Below are 20,422 nucleotides of genomic sequence, written 5' to 3' on the forward strand. Positions count from 1 at the left end.
GGGCCCGGCCGGCCCAAGGGCGCCCTCGCCTCGGCCCGCGGCGGAGGCGAAGAAGTTTGGCGGCTGGGGGCCCAGCGCCCCGAGGTCGCGGGGGCCGCGGCGAGGGCGGCGGGGAGAGCTGGGCCATGAGGGCGAGCGCGGAGGCGGCTAGGCGCGCAGCGAGCTCCTGGAGCGGCACGGCCGCGGCGGCGCAAAGTTAGCCGGGCGCCCCGGGACGAGCGCCGCAGCCTGGGCCATGGGCGAGCACCCCAGCCCCGGCCCCGCAGTGGCCGCCTGCGCTGAGGCGGAGCGCATCGAGGAGCTGGAGCCCGAGGCCGAGGAGCGACTGCCGGCCGCGCCAGAAGACGTGAGTGCCCCCTCCTGTGCCCCTCAAACTTTCTGGGGGGCGCCACGCGCGGAGCCGTCACGGCTGCAGCTCCCTACCCCAGGGCAACTTGGAGGCTTCAAGGTTATGTCACCGGAGCGTCCCCAGGATGAGCCGGGGCTGGGGGGGGGGGGGGGGGAACCCTAGCGTAGACAGATGGGTCTTCCCAGATGCAAGCGCGCGCACCCTACCCGCCTCGGGTTCCCGCGGCTTCCCTGCGGGACACAGCTCCAGCCGCCGCGCCGGGAACCTGTCGGCTGCTGAGCCCCCTCCCCGCGGCTGGTGCAGTGCCCGGGACACGGCGTTTTCCTGCAGAGGCGGCCGCGTCACTGTAGTGACTCCCCCTCCCCTCCGTTCCCCTCCCCTCCCCTCCACGACCTGCGGACTCTGCAAGCCCCGGGAAGGAACGGGCGCCGCAGATCCCCCAGTCTCTAAGCAGCGCAGGCCAGTCTGGAGACCCTTTCTCCGTTCCCAGATTAGCTCCCGCCCGGCATCTGCCTTGTCGCGACATTGATTGAAATTCAAACTGGTCCCAATCCCTGAACCCAGCCAGAGCGCTGGGACGAAGTGCTCCCAGCAGGGGGCTCAGGAGTCCTAGACCACGGTGGTGCCAGGAACGGTCCCCTGGGGCAGTCTGGGGGCGTGCGCGCGGGGGTGGGAGTGGGGGCTACCTCAAAGGGCTTCCCTGCCATCTGTCGCTCAGATCTGTCCTCTGTCTTGGGAGGCAGAATCTGACACTGGGAAGCCCTGGGCCCTTGAGTTGTTAAAACTACTCTCTCCGGGCACCCTGCCTCTGACCTGTCCCTCCCTGCGGTGAAATTAAGACAGGAACCCCAACCTATGAAACCACAGCCGGGAATCTAACATCTCTCCAGCTTTCTCCTGGCTCTAACTCCTTAGACAGTCTTATGTACTCAGTACTTACACTCAGTCGTGGAAGCATATTGGGGAGGAACCTACACACACACACACACACACACACACACACACACATACACACACACACACACACAATCAAGCAGGCAAAACTAGCGCTCAAGGAGCTCTAAGTCTCCTGAGTAAAGTCTTCCAATAGGCAGGATCTGAGGGCATTGCACTCGGACTCCGAGTGACCTTTAGGTAGCAGAAGTTACCAGAACCCCTGAGGCACGGTTGAGAATGGGTTTTCTCTCATTCCTGCATCTGACTGTCCCCCCCCCCAGAAACACCCCCTTTTCCACCCCGTACTGTGCGTTTTCTGCCTTTGCTCGTCTGTGGGGAAATTTCGGGCTTCTTCTGGGGGGCTCCTGAGCGTGGTTCTGCCTGCTGGGCAGCAGCTGGGAGGTGATGTCAGAAACCTCAGGGGTCTGCAGAAACCTTGGTGATAAGTGCCTTTCTTTCTCTTCTTCCTCTCCTGCGTGGCCTCCCTCTCCACCAGCACTGGAAGGTCCTGTTTGAAAAGGTATGTGTGCAGTTAAATACCACCACCCTTCCTCCCAGCCCTGCCGGAAACCGGTCTCAGTCTCCCTGTCTGACTGCGTGGGCTTCCCTAGCTCAGTGCTCCAGAGACGGTGACGTGTTGTGGAGGCGTGGTTTAATACACTTAGGGCGGAGCCACACTGCTTTGGGTATTGGGAGACCGCGGTTGGCTCCCAAGAGAGAGTTCTTTCCTCCTTCCAAATTCTCCTTGCACCCAGGAGCTGTACAGCACGTATTAAAGTTTTCTATACGCAAGTGGGTTGCAGTAGGAGGCTGGGGAGGTGGGGGAAGGGGCATAAAAGAACCATCCGGCGCCTTTTCTGCTCCTATTACAAAAAAATGCTCTGCCCCAGTAGCATATAATCTCTGTCATCCTTGTGTGGGAAGATTTACTCACAAAATGGGCTCATTTGAAGGCTGATCTTGTGTCTCATTCTACAGTGGTCAGCGCTGGGCAGTTACCAGTGAGAAAAATAGTCTGTGGTGGTTTGCAGTGCCTGGAAGGAGTGACGTTAAAAGTGCCAAGTAGCTGGGCGTGGTGGCGCACGCCTTTAATCCCAGCACTCGGGAGGCAGAGGCAGGCGGATCGCTGTGAGTTCGAGGCCAGCCTGGTCTACAAAGTGAGTCCAGGATGGCCAAGGCTACACAGAGAAACCCTGTCTCGAAAAAAAAAGAGTGCCAAGTGGTGGTGCCCACCTGTAATCCCAGCACTCAGGAGGCAGAGGCAGGCAGAGGAAGCCAGCCTGCTCTACAAAGCGAATCCAGGACAGACGAGGCTACACAGAGAAACCCTGTCTCGAAAAACCAAAACCAAAACCAAAAATACCAAGTGCTGGATTGGAATCTGGGGGGGTGGGGTGGGCATTTGACCTTCTGCCGGGAAATGGTTCTTTTTTGCTTGCTGTTTCCTCTCAGAGCTTGGACCATAGTGTTGGTAGACTGAACACTTGAGTCATGGGCAACAGTAACTGTGCCATGAAGTTTGTGCAACTTCAGGAGGTCTGCTGTTTAAGGCAGGCGGGCTGGCACACACCTGTGATGCCTGTATTTGTGAGGTAGAGGCAGGACAGTCAGGAGTTCAAGGCTATCCTTGGCTATAGGGCTACTTTGAAGCTAGCCTGGGTTAGTGAGGGGGGCCAGTTGAAAAGGCATCTTGAACTCAAAAAACCAAAACAAAAAACAAACCAAAAAAGGTGGATGCCACTACCCTGATGATTTTAGATACTCTTGTTTTGTTTTGTTTTGGGGTGTGTGTGTGTGGTTTCTTTGTTTGGTTGGTTGGTTTTCTCTGAGACAGGGTTTCTCTGTATAGCCGTGGCTGTCCTGGAACTCACTCTGTAGACCAGGCTGGTCTCTAACTCACAGAGATCCACCTGCCTCTGCTTCCCACCACGCCTGGCTGGTTTTAGATAGTCTAACCTATAATTGGATGCCCATCCTCCAGTAAGGAAGCAAATCAAAGCAGAAGTATGTAGTGGGTTGAAAGACACTAGTCTCATGACCATGGGGCAAAGGGAGGGAAGAAATTGGAACCCCACGGCCCCTTTCCAGTCACCCCCAGTCACCTAAAGGCTTTATAGTAGACCCACACTCAAGTTTCCCCCACTTCCCAATAGCTCCAAGCTTGGGCGCAGACCTTTAACACATGTCACTTTGAAGATGACAATGAGGTAGGAATGGAAGGCAATGGTGATGGGAGAATAGGAAGATATTAATAGACCCGAGTAGCCGAGAGCAGCCACATCCTCAACTAAGATTCTGAACGTAAAGGGAGAGGAAGAAGTGGGGGTGGGGGTTGGCAAAAACAAACAGACAAGAAACAGCTTTAGTTACAGGTTTAATGCTGGGACCTATCCACGTGTAATTGCCCCATGGGACTGAACATGTGGGCTTACGGGGAGGGGGGGGGGGGGGGAGGAGCCTGGGTGAGGATCTCAGGAGATGGCTCCCTGCTGAGGACTACTTACTCTCCCTCTGGTCCCTAGGAATATCCTTGCTGCTGGCCTGCCACCTCGAGGCAGGAGGGAGCCATGGCGCTGCCTCTGTCACTCTTGCCACCCTATTGCCAGCCCTTCACACCTCCCACCGGATTTAGAAATGAGAACCTAGAACAAAGTGTATCATGCTTTTTTTGCCCCCCCCACCCCCTCCCCCCCCACCCCGTCTTTCACATTTGACTAATTTCCTTTGCCAGCTTCTATGTGTGTAATTACATTTTAAAACAAACCGTCTGGATGAATGGAAGAGAACTTCCAGTGGGGAGTGCCCGTGCAGCTGGAGAGCGGCTCCGAGCGGAGGGTGGAGGGCTCAGTGTGGCACTCAGTATCCGCCATCACTCCAGAAAACTCAGCTGGAGGCAAGTCCAGGGTGGCCCATGAAGCATCCGCCTGCTTCGGGAGAGGCCCACGCAGAAACCAGGCTAGGCATGTAGCTCGCTGAGAGAATGCTTGCCTAGCATTCACAAGGCCCTAGGCTAAAGTCTCAGCATTGCAGAAGTAAAAATAAATAAAAAAAATAAAAGGAAAAACCAATCAGTCATTCTGACAGACAAAATGAGTTCTAGGAAAGCAGCCACCAGGTCTTACTCTGGGCCGTTTTTCTCTTACAGTAAGGTCTGAGTTCTTTCTTTTCTTTCTTCTTAAGGTTGATTTTAGCTGGGCATGGTGGCACACGCCTTTAATCCCAGAACTCAGGGAGGCAGAGGCAGGTGGATCGCTGTGAGTTTGAGGACAGCCTGGTCTACAAAGCAAGTCCAGGACAGCTAAGGCTACACAGAGAAACCCTGTCTTGAAAAACAAAAAAACAAAAAAACAAAAAGATTTATTTTATTTTATACATATGGTTGTTTTGCCTGCATGTATGTCTGTGCACTGTGTGTGTGCAGTGCTCATAGAGTACAGAAGATGGCCTTTGATCCTCTGGAACTGGAGTAACAGACAGTTGTGAGCTGCCATGTGGGTGCTGGGAATTGGACCCAGGTCCTCTGTAAGGGCAGCCATTGTATGGTGGCGTTTGCCTTTGATCCCAGTACTCAGGGAGGCAGAGGCAGGTGGGCTGCTGTGAGTTTGAGGCCAGCCTGGTCTACAAATCAAGTCCAAGGCAGCCAAGGCTACACAGAGAAACCCTGTCTCGAAAACAAACAAACAAACAAACAGCAGCCAGTGCTCTTAACTGCTGGTGAACTTGGTGACCATGGGAAAGCAAGTTTATCTAGAGATGGTGGGTAGGCTCGCCAGCATTTTCTTAGAGGGAGACAGCCCTGATAGGCTAAAGTAGGTAGTGAATTAGTGAGACATGACACCTGTCACAGTCCCTGCCCACGTGATCCATGAATTCACCTGTTAGAGGTGGTTAGCGACAAAGCCTGGGCCTTGGCAACCTAACAAACTAGACTTGGCCACTCACCTCCACAGGTCAATTAAGCAGACACTCTTACAATGAAACAAGGAGAGCCGGACGTCATAGCGCACGCCTGTAATCCCAGCACTCTGGGAGGCAGAGACAGGCAGATCTCTGTGAGTTCGAGGACAGCCTGGTCTACAAAGTAAGTCCAGGCCAGCCAAAGCTACACAGAGAAACCCTGTCTTGAAAAACAAAAAAGAACAAAAAAAGGGTGTATGTGTGATTTATTCAACATGGCCACCTTGGCATGGGGAATGAAGAGATCTAGTGACCCTCAGAGCCCCATCTTCTGTGTACAGACATGCCATTTGGATTTCAGTCTTAATAGCAGCAAGAAATCTGCACAGCTAAGCCATCACTCGGCCATCTTCGTCTCACTCCAGCGTCTCCTGCAAAGTGCTCTGACTGGTTATAATAACCACGTCTTCATTACTGTGAAGAGACACCACGACCATGGCAACTCTTGTAAAAGAAAGCACTTAACTGAGGCTTGCTTACGATTTCAGAGGGCTCATCCACTGTCTGTTACGGCAGGAAGTGTGGGCAACATGTGGGAAGACAGAAAGTCATGGTGCCGAAGAGGAGGTAGCTGAGGGGTCTACGTCTGGAACCGCAAGCAGCAGGAAGAGAGGGACACTGGGCCTGGCTTGAGCATTTGAAACCCCAAAGCCCACCCCCAGTGACACACTTCCTCCACACCTCCACACACAAGGCCACACTTCCTGATAGTGCCACTCCCTGGTGACCGAACGTTCAAATCTATGAGCCTATGGGACCTTTTTTTTTTTTTTTTTTTTTTTGCGTTTTCAAGACAGGGTTTCTCTGTGTAGCCTTGGCTGCCCTAAACTCACTTTGTAGACCAGGCTGGCCTTGAACTCACAGCAATCCACCCGCCTCTGCCTCCTGAGTCCTGGGAATAAAGGCATGCGCCACCATGCCTGGAGGGACTTTTTTTTTTGAGACAGGGTGTTGGCTCTGTTTCTTAACAATTAAACTTTATTATACAACCCAACTATCTCACACAAGAGGGAAAAAAAGGTTAAAGGGAAACAAGAGTGAACCTTCTGGTATCCGTTCCATGGGATGGGTCCCTAGGTGTCTCTGGCCTGCGCACTGGTCTGGCCTGTTCGCTGATCCTTTTCCCGATCCACGTGTTCTCGAGCTCGGTCCGAACCTGCTACTCCTCTCGTCCTCTCTGCCTGTCTGTCTCTCACGTGCAAGGGCCGGTCTCCTCCCCGCCACCACACCCGGCAGGACGGTTCTTAATTCAAACCACCACAAACTGTTTCATAAGTTCCCTCTCTCCTTGGCATCAGGCTCAGCCTTTTTCTTCTCCCAGAATGCGACTCCTGGGAAATCCCAGCTTATCGGGAACTGACCTAGCGAGGGCCACTATTGCTGTGACAAAACACTGTGGACCAAACACAGCTTGGTGAGGGGAAGGGTTTATCTGGCTCACACTTCCACATACTGTTCATTTTTGAAGGAGGACAGGACAAGAACTCGAAGAGGGTGGAAACCTGGAGGTAGGAGCTGATGCAGAGGCCATGGAGGGGTGCAGCTCATTGGCTTGCTCCCTCTAGCTTGCTCAGCCTACTGTCTTATAGAACTCAGGACCACCCGTCCATAGGTGACCTCACCATGGGCTGGGATCTTCCACATCAGTCATTAATTAAGAAAATATCCTATAAGCTTGCCCACAGCCCAATCTTTATGTGTGTGTGTGTGTGTGTGTGTGTGTGTGTGTGTGTGTGTGTATGTGTGTATTAGTGCCTTGCCTGCATGCATGTCTATGTGAGGGTGTCAGAACACTTGGAACTGGATTACAGACAGTTGTGAGCTGCCATGTGGGTGCTGGGAATTGAATTCTGGTCCTTTGGAAGAGCGGCCAATGCTCTTAACCACTGAGCCATCTCGCCAGCCGCCCCCACCGCAGCTTGTGTCAAGTTCACATAAAACTAGGCAGCAAAGGCACCATTGTTTTAGTAGATCCCCAAAGGGAGGGGTACAAGGTTCTCTGTGGACCAGCTTCATTCCTGCCAGGATAGTTAACGGAAGTCAGAGGCTTTGGATCTTGGAGCCACCGGGGCAGGCCATGTCTTCTTTCCCCTTCCTGGGTCAGGGGGACACCAGTAGTCACGTTTCCAGGTTGTTGAACTTGGAATTGGCTCAACTCTTCGTGCCATATGGTTCTTTAATATGCAAATGTGCAGGGAGTCCGTGCCCAGCATAAAGCTGACTGGACCCTAAAGGGTGAGAAGCCACCATGGCAGCCTTGTCGTTTGGTGACTGCCCTTCAAGTAATGGGCTGAGATGCCTTCTGGGATTGGTGGTGAGGACATTGGGTGACCCTGATCTTTTAGAAGCTTCTCTGTCCTCACCATCCTGACCTTTGTGCGATGTGCTTACAGTAACATTTGTCACAGGGAGGAAATTGGAGGGCTATCAGCTTGTCTTCCACGTGTCCTGTGCGTCCATATCCTACTTGAATGTCTCCATAAGGGAACTGTTGTCTTTTCATTTGGGGTGGGGGGTGGGGGGTGGGATCTTGCTAGGTTTTCCTAAACATTTGAACAGGTTTTTAAGTTACCAGGCCAACGAAATGGCATAGCAGGGAACGGCGTCTGTGTCCTAAGACAAAGGACCCGAGTTCAGTTCTCAGGACCCACATGGTAAAAGGAAAGAACTGACACCCCAAAATTGTCCTCTGACCTCCACGTGTGCACTGTGACTCATGCCCACCCACAAAGAAGAAATGTAATAAAGTTAGTGTAGAGCTAGAGGTGTAGTTGAGAGGCAGAGTGTCGCATACCATGTATGAAGCCTTGGGTTCAAGCAAGACAGGAGGAATAACTGTAAGAGCTGTGTGTGGCAGAGAGATGCTTGTGAGACACCATGTGGGTCCTGAGAATCGAACCCGGGTCCTCTAGAAGACCAGCTTTGTATATTTGTTTGTGGGAGTGGGGCACCACATATACCACAGTACTTGTGGAGGTCAGATGACGTCGTATAGGAATCAGCTTTTCATTCTGTGGGCTCTGGGAGTTGAACTCAGGTTGTCAGGCTTGGCAGCAAGTACCTTTACCAGCTGAGTGAACTGCTTCCTCGATCCCTTCCAAAACCACTTCTGAGCCCAAAAGGCGTTTTCTGCTTTCTTCCCTCAGTGTCTTGAGAGCCTGTGGGTCTTCTCCTGGCCTGACCTCATTTGTAGTTTCCCTGCAGGCTGACTGAAGGTGTGGGTGGTCATGGGGCGTTGGAGGCTGAAAGGAAGCTGAGATGAGGTGCTGAATGGGTTATAGATGAGCCACAGAGAACAAGGCTGCTGCTGCCAGCGTCAGCCACATTGGCCATGGCCCCGGAACACACGATTAACCGGCAGAGTGCAAAACAAAGCCGAGGTTTAACTGGAGCCTGCCCCTGGGCTCTGCGTCTCAGTCTCAGCTCCTTACCAAGTCACCCGCCCAGGACCACATCCTTACCCTGCTCCTACTGCAGTGACCTGGTAGATAATGAGTCTGTTGATTCTTTGATGCCTGACCGTTCACAAACAATGCACTCAGATAGCAGTTGAGCAATAGGGCCATGGCAGTTTGAATGAGTGGCAGGTCAGAGGAGAGCCCTGAGGGCTGGAAAGGTGGCTCGCTTGTTACAAATCTTAAAAACGAAGAAACAAAACTATCGCCCCTAAGCGGGGCGTGGTGGCACATGCCTTTAATCCCAGCACTCAGGGAGGTAAAGGCAGGTGGATCGCTGTGAGTTCGAGGCCAGCCTGGTCTGCAAAGCGAGTCCAAGACAGTCAAGGCTACACTCTGTCTCGAAAAACCAAACCAAACAAACAAACAAAAATCCTATCACACTGTGTGTGTCCTTTAGGACTAAGGTATCCTGTCCAGGAGCAGCCCCCTCCCCAAGCCACAGACTTCCCATGGAAACCAATTAAAGTGTCCAGATTCCTAGGTCAGGCTGGCTTCCTAGAGTGGAAGCTAAGAACTACAACCCCTGCTGAACTTTCCAGAAAGAGTCTTTGGACAAGGCTGTGTGGAGTATGACAATGCACTGTCTGCTCACCTGCCTTGTCCGTGCACTACAGGTTCGTGAAGGACCAGAACTAGGCGTCCAGCCGCCGTGTGGGCTGTGTAGGCCTCCTCTCTTCCTGTTTGGCAGCTCATGCTGGCCCTTCCATTGGTGGCATAGTGACACCGGGCCCAGGGTCCTGTCCTATGTTGCAGGAATGGAGTCACTGTGTCTTGAGCTGTAAGCAGACACAACCAAACCGCCTTCGGAGATTTCTGTTTAAAAACGAGTCTCTGCATGGCTCAGTTGTTGTTCCCCCCTCCTTTTACTTGAGGTAAAATCTTGCTATGTAGCCCCTGCTAGCCTCAAACTTAACCCTGCTTCAGCGTCCTGACTGCTGGGATCACAAGAATGTGCCAGACCCCCTCCCTCCCTCCTGATTTTTCTGAGGTAAGCTGAGGTCTGTGTTGGCAAACATGGGTGTCTACATCTCATCCTTCTTTTCTCAGCAAACTGATGGGGGGGGGGGAGGCTGTTGTGTTCTTTGTTGTTGTTTGTTTTGTGTTTTTTTTTTGTTTTGTTTTGTTTTGTTTTCGAGACATGGTTTCTCTGTGTAGCCTTGGCTGTCCTGGACTCCCTTTGTAGACCAGGCTGGCCTCGAACTCACAGCAATCCACCTGCCTCCACCTCCTGAGTACTGGGATTAAAGGTGTGCGCCACCATTCCTGGCTTGTTGTTTTAAGACAGTGTCTTACTTTGTAGCCTTGGCTGGCTTAGACTCTCTATATAGGCCAGGCTGGCTTTGAACTCACAGAGATCCACCTGCCTCTGCCTCCCAAGTGCTGGGATTACAGGTGTGTGCCACCACGCCTGGTTTATAGAGGAGGAAACTAAGGATGGAGGGGCAGGGCTTCCCTAGAGATAGAGAGCAAACCAGGAGCCTCTGCAGCGGCCATGCAATAGGTCAGGAGGTAAAGGTCAAGCCTTCTTCCTCCCATCTGCCTCCTACCTCCCTCTTTCTCCTGGACTGTTCAGCTCTCTCTGTCCTGGGAAGGAAGCAGGGAGCAAGGCTTTAGGTTACAGAGGAGAAGCAGGGCAGCTGTCAGACCCCCTCCCAATCTCACTTCCTCCTGCCATCCCTGCCTGGTTCTCTCAGGAGGCTTCTGGATCTATGGCTGTGACTCAGCTTTGCTCCCTGAGTAGCCCTGACAAGCTGGGTTAGATGAGTCAGTCTAGGTAATACCCCTATTCCTGACCCCTGGGGCACATTGCCTCTGAGTCACAGGCCCCATGTGTCCCCTTGCAGCCTGTGGCATGGCCAAACGAGAGGAGAGAGCTCTGTCCACGAGCCTCTCAGGAAGCCTTGGGGTGGTCCTGAAGAAGCTGGAGCCGGGTGGGGGCATGCTCTCAAGTGGAGAGGACAGAGTCTGGGAGGACACGGCTCTCACCTGTCACAGTTCCCCACATTCTGGGACAGGCCAGTCTCTTCCTCCCTCCAGATGTTGGCATAGTTATGGAGTTGCTGTTTGTCCAGACACTCAGCCAGGCTGGACTCAGCACAGGGAGCCTGTTGTGCCTCCCTGACTGGCCTATTAGCCTTAAGCCATTGGGATTTGGCTCTGGGACCCTGTGAAGTGAGGTGTGTGTGTGTGTGTGTGTGTGTTCGTGTTCAGGAGCCTGGTGTAGGATTGGTGCCTGGTGAGGTCTGAGCTGCCTTCCCTAGCTACCTGTCAGTGACAACAGAGAGAGGGGAGAGCACTGGGACTCCTTGTGGCACCAAATGCAGAGGCTGGCGGTCAAGGATGGGTCAGAACCTGGTTGTAGGACCAGTTCCCTTCTACTGTGACTGAGGCTTGAGGGCTGGGGAGACCTACCCCTGGCTCACCCTGATGCAGCCGGTGTTTTAAAGAATTAGAGGGAAAAGGTCATGGGAAGGACAAGGGGTGTTCTCTCTCTCTCTCTCTCTCTCTCTCTCTCTCTCTCTCTCTGGATTAGCATCCTCATTTGCAAGGAAACAGTCTTGGAAGAGAAAGCCCCTACTCTCCCATCACAGGCCTCTTGACCTCGGCAGCTGCAGCCTGGACTTTTTAATTTATGGGGCTGTAAATATCCATGAATGGGCCAGAGTCCCCAGTGGGCTGTGGCATGCCGGGTGGGGACAGCTCGACTGAGCCAGAAATTCCCGGGACAGCCTCATTAATTTGTTCTGCTTAGAGGCCCGGGAATGAAGTAAGGAGCTGACAGATGGGCGGGTGACCCACCCCATAGGAGGGCAGCTGCCTGCACCTTCCCCTGTCCCAGCACACACTTCCTGTGGTCATTTCCTCGGGACAGACAGGACACACTGCAGGTGAAGATGGCAATTACCCAAACCCCAGGTTCCCATGTTCTGCACCCGAGAGCTCTTTACAGGACGGCAGCTGGCTTGTCAGCTCCAGGTGCTCCTGTGGGATGTTTTGAGTACTCACAGCTTCAGCAGAAGCTCCTGAGCCACTAGAGATGGAAGAGAGGGTCTTCACAGGAGGAAGAGCTCAAGGGCCGGGAGCGAGACCCAGATTGGACTTTGTCCTGGGATGCAGTCCGTGCAAGTCACAAATGCATAATAGGAAAGGAGTTAGCCATGTTGCCACCTCCTCTGGTGCTGGGGACATTCTAAAGCCCGGGGCAGCTTTCTAGCCCTCGGGGAAAGCGAGGCCGCTGTCCTGGGTGCTGAGCAGCAGGCAAAACAAATGGATTTGTTCCCCGAGCTGAGCTCAGTTCTGTGGCCCCGTTAGGCCAATCACTGACTTCTCAGCCTCTCCTGGGACCTGGTAGCCCCACTCAGCCTTCTAGTTGGGACTGGATCCCACAGAATTCTACTTTCGCTGCTTCTGGTCTCAGCTGCTCAAGAGCCAGTGGCAGTCAGAGCTGGAAGCAGAGGGCTTCATGAAACACACATTGGGATGATCCGATGTCAGGAGTTATAGTCTGTACAACTGAACGGGGCTGAAGGAAGCAAGGGAGAGCAAGGCTGGACTCAGTGAACACCATGGAGGAACCCCAAATTATTTCTGCCCTGACCGTCTGCTCACTCCTTAACCTTGAGATGGCCTCTCTTAATATGTTTGCCCTCTGCTAGTTTCCCCATCCACGTGATAAGGGTGATGCCCAGGCCACAGTAGGTCCATAGCAGACATGTGAGATGTATGTATGTATGGATGGATGGATAGATGGGGCATAGGAGGACTGGCCACCGTATTGGTTGGAGGGAGCTCAGGTTCTCTGTTCGCCTGGGTACGAATATATTTGAAGAAATTACCATCTGTTCAAACTTGAGCCACTCTGCCCTTGGTGCCCTGGCTTCCCACCCAACTCTGCCCCCAAGAAGTGGTTTACACGCTAGTAAGTACCTTGTAGATTCTTGTGAGGGTTTTTTTTTTTTTTTTTTTTTTTTTTTTTGGTTTTTTGAGACAGGGTTTCTCTGTGTAGCCTTGGCTATCCTGGACTCACTTTGTAGACCAGGCTGGCCTTGAACTCACAGCGATCCGCCTGCCTCTGCCTCCCGAGTGCTGGGATTAAAGGCGTGTGCCACCACGCCCGGCTCTTGTGAGGGTTAAATGGGGTTTAAATGTCATTTTCCAGGGCTGGAGAGATGGCTCAGAGACTAAGAGCACTGGCTGTTCTTCTAAAGGTCCTGAGTTCAATTCCCAGCAACCATATGGTGGCTCACAACCATCTTTAATGAGATCTGGTGCCCTCTTCTGGCATGCAGGCACACATGGGGGCAGAATACTGTATAAATAGTAAATAAATAAAATCTTTTTTTAAAATGTCATTTTCCAGCCTAGGTGGGACCCTTCAGAGCAAAGGAGGCATGGTGGGTCATGTTTGGAGATAGGTGTGAGCTCTGAGTGTGGCCTCGGAGAAACCAGTGTGGATGGTGACCCGAGGGTCCTGTGAACTTGGTACTTAGCCAATGCCCCACATACAGCCTCAGCTAGCTGTGCTGTGCTGTTCAGCTGAGCAGGAGACAGGAGGCCAGTACATAGACAGAGTGGAGCTCCCTGCCGCCTCTGGGCCTCGGAGGCCTCAAAGCCCCTAGCGTTCCACATTGCCCTTTGCCCTTTGCAAGCCACCGAGGTTCCTTCCAGATACTTGGGGGGCAGGGAGGGGCTTGGTTTGGGTTTTGGTGGGGGCTGTTTTTGGTTTGTTTGTTTGTTTGTTTGTTTGAGGCAGTGGTCTCCTATAACCCAGGCTATAGCTTCAATTTGATAGCAGAGAATGGCATTGAGCCCCTGGTCATCCTGCCTGTCTCCCAAGTGCCACTGTCACAGCCTGCACCATTGTACCTGGCTCCCCTTCCAGCTACTAGGACCCAGATATATGAAGTTCCTAACGGTACCAGTACTGCCCCCCTTCCCACTCACTCTCCCATGATACTGGGACCCACAGTAGAAGATCAGCCGTACCTGAAGGCTTAATGGGCTGCTGTTTTCTCTACCTTATTCTTGCTGGTATATCCAGGGAGGAATATGGCCCCTTCCATTCCCATAAGAAGCCAGAGGTCCTCCTAGCAATTCTTTGGTAGGGAAACTGAGGCACTGTAGTTGATAAATTACCCCCACAGAGTAGCTGGGGATGGGCTCCTACCTAAACACACAGAGAAGTTGGTGGATTCCCTAGATTAAGAGGCCCCAGGAACCAGCACAGGGTGGGAGATGGTAGAGAGAGAGAGAGAGACAGACAGACAGAGACATAGAGAGAGACACAGAGACACAGAGAGAGAGAGAAACAGACACACACACACACACACACACACACACACACACAGAGAAAGGGGGGGGGCTCTGGGAAGAGCAGCAGCCACTGAGGGGAGGGGATTAGTGGCCCGTGAGTAGGGCACTAGCAGGATTAAAAATCCCCTCGGAGCCTCTTGAAGCCCAAGGCAAGAGGGCAGGATTGTGGGAGGGCTGTCTGGCTGCCTCTGTGGTCAGCCTCCTGTGCTTCCCTTGGATGTGGGCTTCTCCCCCACCGCGTACCCCCGTCCAGTGCTAGGCCCTCCCCTGCAGTTCAGGACCCACTTTGGCTACTGACTTCTTGCCAGGCTCCTGCCCTACTCACGGATACACTCATTCCTCCAGCGGCTCCCACTGACCTCTCCAGCCCTGTCAAACCCATGCCACCCCCAGGCCATCCTTGCAAGCAGCCTGCCACTGGTGATTCCAGGGTGAGGACCTTGGAGGGGCAGCTTCAGAGCCTTTAAAGGCCCTGATCTGCTCCCCTTCCCTCAGAGCAGCACCACACTCCCAGTGTGACCTCACTTCCTCTAGGCCTGAGGGTGTCTAGCAGGTAGACAGACCAAGGAGACAGGGCCCATTAGAATAAAGTGGTGAGAATAGCCCCTGGCTAGCTGCTGCCCTAGGTTGGCAACAGCCCACTCAACAGATGGGCCAGTTGAGGCTGAGCTGCGTAAAGACAGGAGTATGGTTTTTGCCTTCCTCCCTGCCATCTTGCTTGAGGGACCCAGTCTCTCAGTCAAAAGTCCCCACTTCCCTTCTAAGTGGAAGGACCTTCTTCTTCTGACTTCTGAGCATGGCTCCCCACCCCCTGCCCCTTGGTTCTTTTGTCTTCTCCCATCTCCTCTGACCAACACCCCACTGAGTGCCCCATGCCCACTGCCAGCTCTACCCTTGCTCTCGTTGTCTGAGGTCTTAGAACCCCAGCAGCCAGCCTGGCCTTGGCTCTCCCCAATCCCAGTCATCCTCATTATCAGGGCAGTGGTGACCCCCCATTGTCTGGCCTGTCTGGCCCTGGCATGAAAGGTAGAGTTTTGGCAGAGAATAGAGGCTCGGCCTGATTCCAGCCTGTACTCTGCAGTGTAGATTGAGCCTGTAATGTGCTTGGGGCCAGGGGGCCTGGGGGAGCCACAGGGCAGCCCCTGTCACTAGGATAACAGCAGGGAGCCCTGGAGGGGGAGGAGGAGGAGAGCAGGTGGCTCTTTGTCTGGTGCCTGATCCCAGCCCCCTGACTTCATCTTCCTCTGCAGGCAGCCCTAAGGAGGCCCCTGGGAAAGGATTGTGGGCTATGCTCCCAGCACATGCAAAACCACTGGGCTTCCTCCCCTAAGGGAGGCAGAGGAGGTTCCCTGGTGTGACTAGGACCCTTGACCCCTGCAGGACCCTTATAGACATCTTCCCAGGATCAACAACCCACTCCTGGGGTAACATGGGCAGTCAGCGCCAGGCTAAAAGGTCTCCATGATGGAGTCAGGGTTGGACCATGTGGCTTAGGGTACCAAAGCCCTGTCAACTGCTAGCATTTTTCCACCCTTCCTCTCTCCATACCCCTCCCCTCTTCTCCCTCCTCTCCCCATCTCTGACCAGTTTCCACATCTGAGCTACAAGAAGCCAGACTAGCTCTGTTGATGCCTCTTTCCTACTGCAGGAATCCTGTTTAGGGGAGCCCCGCCTCTCCAGGCCCATCACTGGGCTCAGCTCTTTGGTCCCCCAGTATTACTACTGGGGAGCAGTGCTAAACTGAGATGCCTAGATGTGGACTCTGCTGCTCGCAGGCAGACAGGCCATTTTACACGTCTTTGCTCGTGTTTTCTCGCCTCTTTGTCCCCCTTCTGTAATATGGGTATCACAATGTATTTCTTTCCATCTATTGTGAGGGGTGTCACATGCCTTTAGTTGCAGCACTTGAGAGGGACAGGCAGATGTCTCTGAGTTTAGTGCACAGTGAGTTCTAGGGCAGCCAGGGCTATATAGAGAGACCCTGTCTCAAACAAATAAGCAAACAAAAATTTATCATCATCATCCTCTATGTGTGTGTGTGAGGGGTTGGGGTGGCAGGGCTTGTGGATGGCTTTGGGGAGTCAGGTCATTCCTCCTCCTTTGTATGAGCTCCAGGGATTGAGCTCAAGTTGTCAGGCTTGCTTAGCAAGGGGTTTCACCTATCGAGCCATTTTGTCAGCCATGACACTTAATAGTCTAAAAGATCCTTTTGAGATTCCTGAAATACTGGATGTAATAAGCAAATATTGTCACGTCTGACCCCTAGTGCTGGGGTGGAGGCTGTGATCTGAACATGGGCCTCCATGGAGTTACCCTCTCGAAAGAGTCCTAGGGAGAACTGAAGTGGTCCCTGACCGTGACTTCTGGCAGTCAGACTAAGATTGTCTAAAAGCACTGTACATAGCGCCTGCTTTCCCACAACAGCCTTCGTTAACCTTATCCAGAGAAAGAAGCAACATGGGTTTGGCCTTCCAGCCTTACCTTCTATGCTTTCCCAAGGTCCATTGCTATTTAGTGCTCCCCCTGCCCCCCAATCCCTGTACTGGTATCAGACCCTGGGACTCTTTTGTGCTGGGTACACACTCTGCCACTAGGTTGTCCCCCCAGCTTCCATTGCCTTTTAAAACCTGAGCAACCCACTGCAGCACCTCCAGGTACACTCTGGGGTCCTGTGTGAGAAGCCCCTTTGCCCAGAGTGCTCTTGACACCACAGGAGATGGGGTGTCATTTTCTGACAGAGTATGGAGGCCAGGCTGTGGGTGGGCTCTGCGAGGAAGGAGCCAAGGAGGATAACGGCTTCTTCTAACTGAACCTAAGAGGCTTCTCATGGAAAATTAGTACCTGTCTGTTCACTGAACATCCTGCTTATTCAACAGATCTCAATTGAATGCCCTTAAGGCAGATGCTGTGACAGGAGGCACAGCCCTGTAATGAGGCAGAACTGGCTAGAGATGGGTTATGTGAGAAGCCTGGCTGGTGTCCAGGGTGTAGGGGAGTTTCAAGTTAAAGAGAATGGTGTAAAATGCACAAGTGCAGTTGGTGCAGGTGGTGGTGGCGCATGCCTTTAATCCCAGCATTCAGGAGGCAGAGGCAGACGGATCTCTGTGAGTTCGAGGCCAGCCTGGTCTACAGAGTGAGTTTCAGGACAGCCAGGGCTACACACCAAGAAACCCTATCTTGAAAGCTAAAAATAAGGACCCCCCCCCCCAAAAAGTAAACTTTCAAGTGAGGGAGATCTGGGTCTGCACATGAGCAGCTGGGTGGCGGCTCTGACGCTCTGATCTCTGTGCTTTTACCCTCAGTTTGACCCTGGGAGCACCGGCTACATCAGCACAGGAAAATTCCGGAGCCTCCTGGAGAGCCACAGCTCTAAGCTGGACCCACACAAGAAGGAGGTGCTCCTGGCTCTCGCAGACAGCCATGCAGACGGGCAGATCTGCTACCAGGACTTTGTCAACTTGGTGAGCATTCTGGAAAGGAGAGGGGCTTACAACACACAGGAAGGAGTTTTAGACAAAGGTTGGTTCTTTTTGTTTTTGTTTTTTGTCTTGATCGACAGCAGCATGTCAACAACCTCAGCTTCAACAGGTGAGAAGATAGCACCCCCATTGAAAGACACAGCTCCCACCTCCACAGAATAAGATACGCTTGGCCTGGGAATATATATTAGATCTCAAATATCATGTTTCATCAAGGATGCAGTTTCATGGACGTTTTTATAGTAGTAGACAAAGTCATAAATTAAGGCATTTTAAAAACACATCAGTGAAAACATCAGAGAGACGGGTTAAGCAAGATCCGTGTCTAGTGAGAGTTTCATTGCTGTGAAGAGACACCATGACCACGGCAGCTCTTTTTTTTGTTTGTTTGTTTGCTTGTTTGTTTTTGGTTTTTTTGAGACAGGGTTTCTCTGTGTAGCCTTGTCTGTCCTGGACTCGCTTTGTAGACCAGGCTGGCCTCGAACTCACAGCGATCCGCCTGCCTCTGCCTCCCGAGTGCCGGGATTAAAGGTGTGCGCCACCACCGCCTGGCCCACATCAACTCTTATGAAGGCAAACATTACACTGGGGCTGCCTTCCAGCTCAGGGTTAGTCCATTGTCATCATGCGGGAAGCATGGTAGTGTGCAGGCAGGCATGGTGCTGGAGGAGCCAACAGTTCTACATCTCGATCCGGGGGACCATGTAAAGGGGCATAACTTGAGCGTACATAACCTCAAAGCCCGCCTCCGCCGTGACACACTTCCTCCAATAAGGCCACGCCTCCTAATAGTGCCCCTCCCTATGGCCAACCATTCAAACACATGAGTCTATGGGGGCCAGACCTACTCAAACCACCACACTGGGGGAATCTTTCCTATAGTCAGATACTGACTGACAAAAACAAAATAAAAACAACAACGAAAACCAAAACACTCAGATGCTCTCTGATGACAGTCTTAACCTTTGGATTGATGGAAGCTAGCAGTTTCCTAATAAATTTCAAAAAGGCTGGGTGTGGTTGTACGTGACTTGACCCCCAGCAGAGACAGGCAGATCTTTGTGAGTTCAAGGCCAGCCTGGTCTATATAGTGAGTTCCGGGACAGCCAGAGATACACAGTGAGACCATGTCTCAAGACAAAAATAAAAATAAACTAAAAATAAATTCCAAAAAGGTTGTATTTGTTAGTCTTTGCAGATGCAGTTTATTTCCTGGAATTATTACTCACAGTACCAAGGCCCTGTGTTTTCTTTCTTTTCTGTTTTTGGGGTTTTTTTGTTTGTTTGTTTGTTTTGTTTTGTTTTGTTTTTTTAGACAAGATTTCTCTGCATAACAGCCCTGGGCTGTCCTGTCCTGGAACTCACTTCATAGACGAGGCTGGCCTCAAACTCATAGAGATCTGCCAGCCTCTGCCTTTCTGAGTGCTAGGACTAAAGACATGAGCCACCATGCCATGATAGGTCTTGATATTTCTAATAGCTCCTGCCAATTTGAGTTCTTCCCGTTGTGGCAACAAGGAGGCTGCGCTGCACCAGGCCTTACACCCCCAGGCCCCAACATTTATGTATACAGAGTTCTCTTTTTGTGTCAAGTCCTAACTGAGGCCTACGGGTTCTTTCTGCCCTGGCCTGGATGGAGTTGGTGAGATATGTTAGTGAACTCAATCAGTGGTCTTCCCAGGATCTGGGAGTAAGGAAGTTCCCGGCACAAGAAAAAAATTGATTGAGCCAGACTTCCTAGGAAATGTAACATAACTAGAGGCCAGAGCTCTTAGACTGGTGACTTCTAAGGAGGGGCCATGGTTCAGAATCCTGTCCCTTGTCTGTTGTCTTCAGCAGAGATGCCTCCGTTCCTGGGGATTGATGCTGTGTTCTTTCGGAGGCTTCTGTGGCAGGGTTACAATGGGCATCGGGTGGCTCAGGCAAGCTGCAGCCCCTCCTTGGGTGGATGAGACATCAGTAGACGCTCCACGAACCAGCAAGGTGGATACAAGGCTAGATGTCACCGCTTGTTTCCCCATCCGTGAGGCGGTGTGCTCTCTTCATGTCGCCTACGGGAGGAGAAAACTCTGTGAAGTTCCCTGTGTTCCTAGACATCAGAGGCCTCACTGGGGGAAGCCTGCTGTCCCTGCCCCATCTCAGCTCCCTGTGATGTGGCTGCCCGGACAATGGTTGCTTCAGTGGCCTTTCAGCTGCAGGTTGTCAGTCCGTGGGCTATGGGCGTGTGGGTCTGCAGAGAAGTGCTGTCGGCACTCAGGGGTAGGAGAGTACCCACTATTCTGAGCAGGCCCAGGGAGCAGACCTGGAAGCTGGGGCCACAGAAGGGTCATCCACAGCACCAAAAGCCCATATGCACCTGGTGCCTACCTGATTTCAAGGCCCAGGTGAGGTGTCTCTCTCCTGGCTGGCTCCGTTCCAGTGGAGCCCTCTGTGTGAGCTCATGGTGAGAAGTGACATGATATCATCATATTTTTTTTTTTTTAAATGTTCAGACTCTGAGCTGGAGCAGCTATTCACAGCCTGCATTTGTGTAAAGAGGGCCCCACCCTGGAGCCTTGGCCCTTGGGCCCATTCTATGCCTCTCTTTTCCTATTTGTACTTTGATTTTTTTTTTTTTTTTTTTTTTTTTTTTTTTAGTTTTTCGAGACAGGGTTTCTCTGTGTAACCTTGGCTGTCCTGGACCCGCTTTGTAGACCAGTTGGCCTCGAACTCACAGCGATCCACCTGTCTCTGCCTCCCGAGTGCTGGGATTATAGGCGTGGGCCACCATACCTGGCTCTATTTGTACTTTGAATCCAGTTCCTACAGAGGCTCACAAGGACCAGATATAATACCGATGCATTTCCATGCAGAGGGAAAGGGGAGGCAGTTCTAGCCAGCTGGCCCAGGGCTCAGTAAGAACAAGAAAGGGTGAGCTTATTAAGTAGTAA

General features: G+C 52.5%; 1 protein-coding gene across 2 annotated transcripts in view; it reads left to right on the forward strand.

The window, feature by feature from the left end:
• The first annotated feature begins 207 nt into the window (after positions 1-207).
• Rhbdl3 (rhomboid like 3) overlaps positions 208-20,422 on the forward strand; it is a 52,160-nt gene continuing 31,945 nt past the window's right edge. The window contains exons 1-2 of one of the 2 annotated variants that reach the window (XM_051158103.1): positions 208-346; positions 17,316-17,474. In XM_051158103.1, the coding sequence (XP_051014060.1) occupies positions 236-346; positions 17,316-17,474 (270 nt within the window). In that variant the 5' untranslated portion in view covers positions 208-235. Of the gene's footprint in view, positions 347-17,315; positions 17,475-20,422 lie in introns of those variants that run through there. The other variant, XM_051158104.1, reaches the window with a different exon arrangement.

This window comes from Acomys russatus, chromosome 16 (genome assembly GCF_903995435.1).
Source record: "Acomys russatus chromosome 16, mAcoRus1.1, whole genome shotgun sequence".
NCBI classification, from domain to species: Eukaryota; Metazoa; Chordata; class Mammalia; order Rodentia; family Muridae; genus Acomys; species Acomys russatus.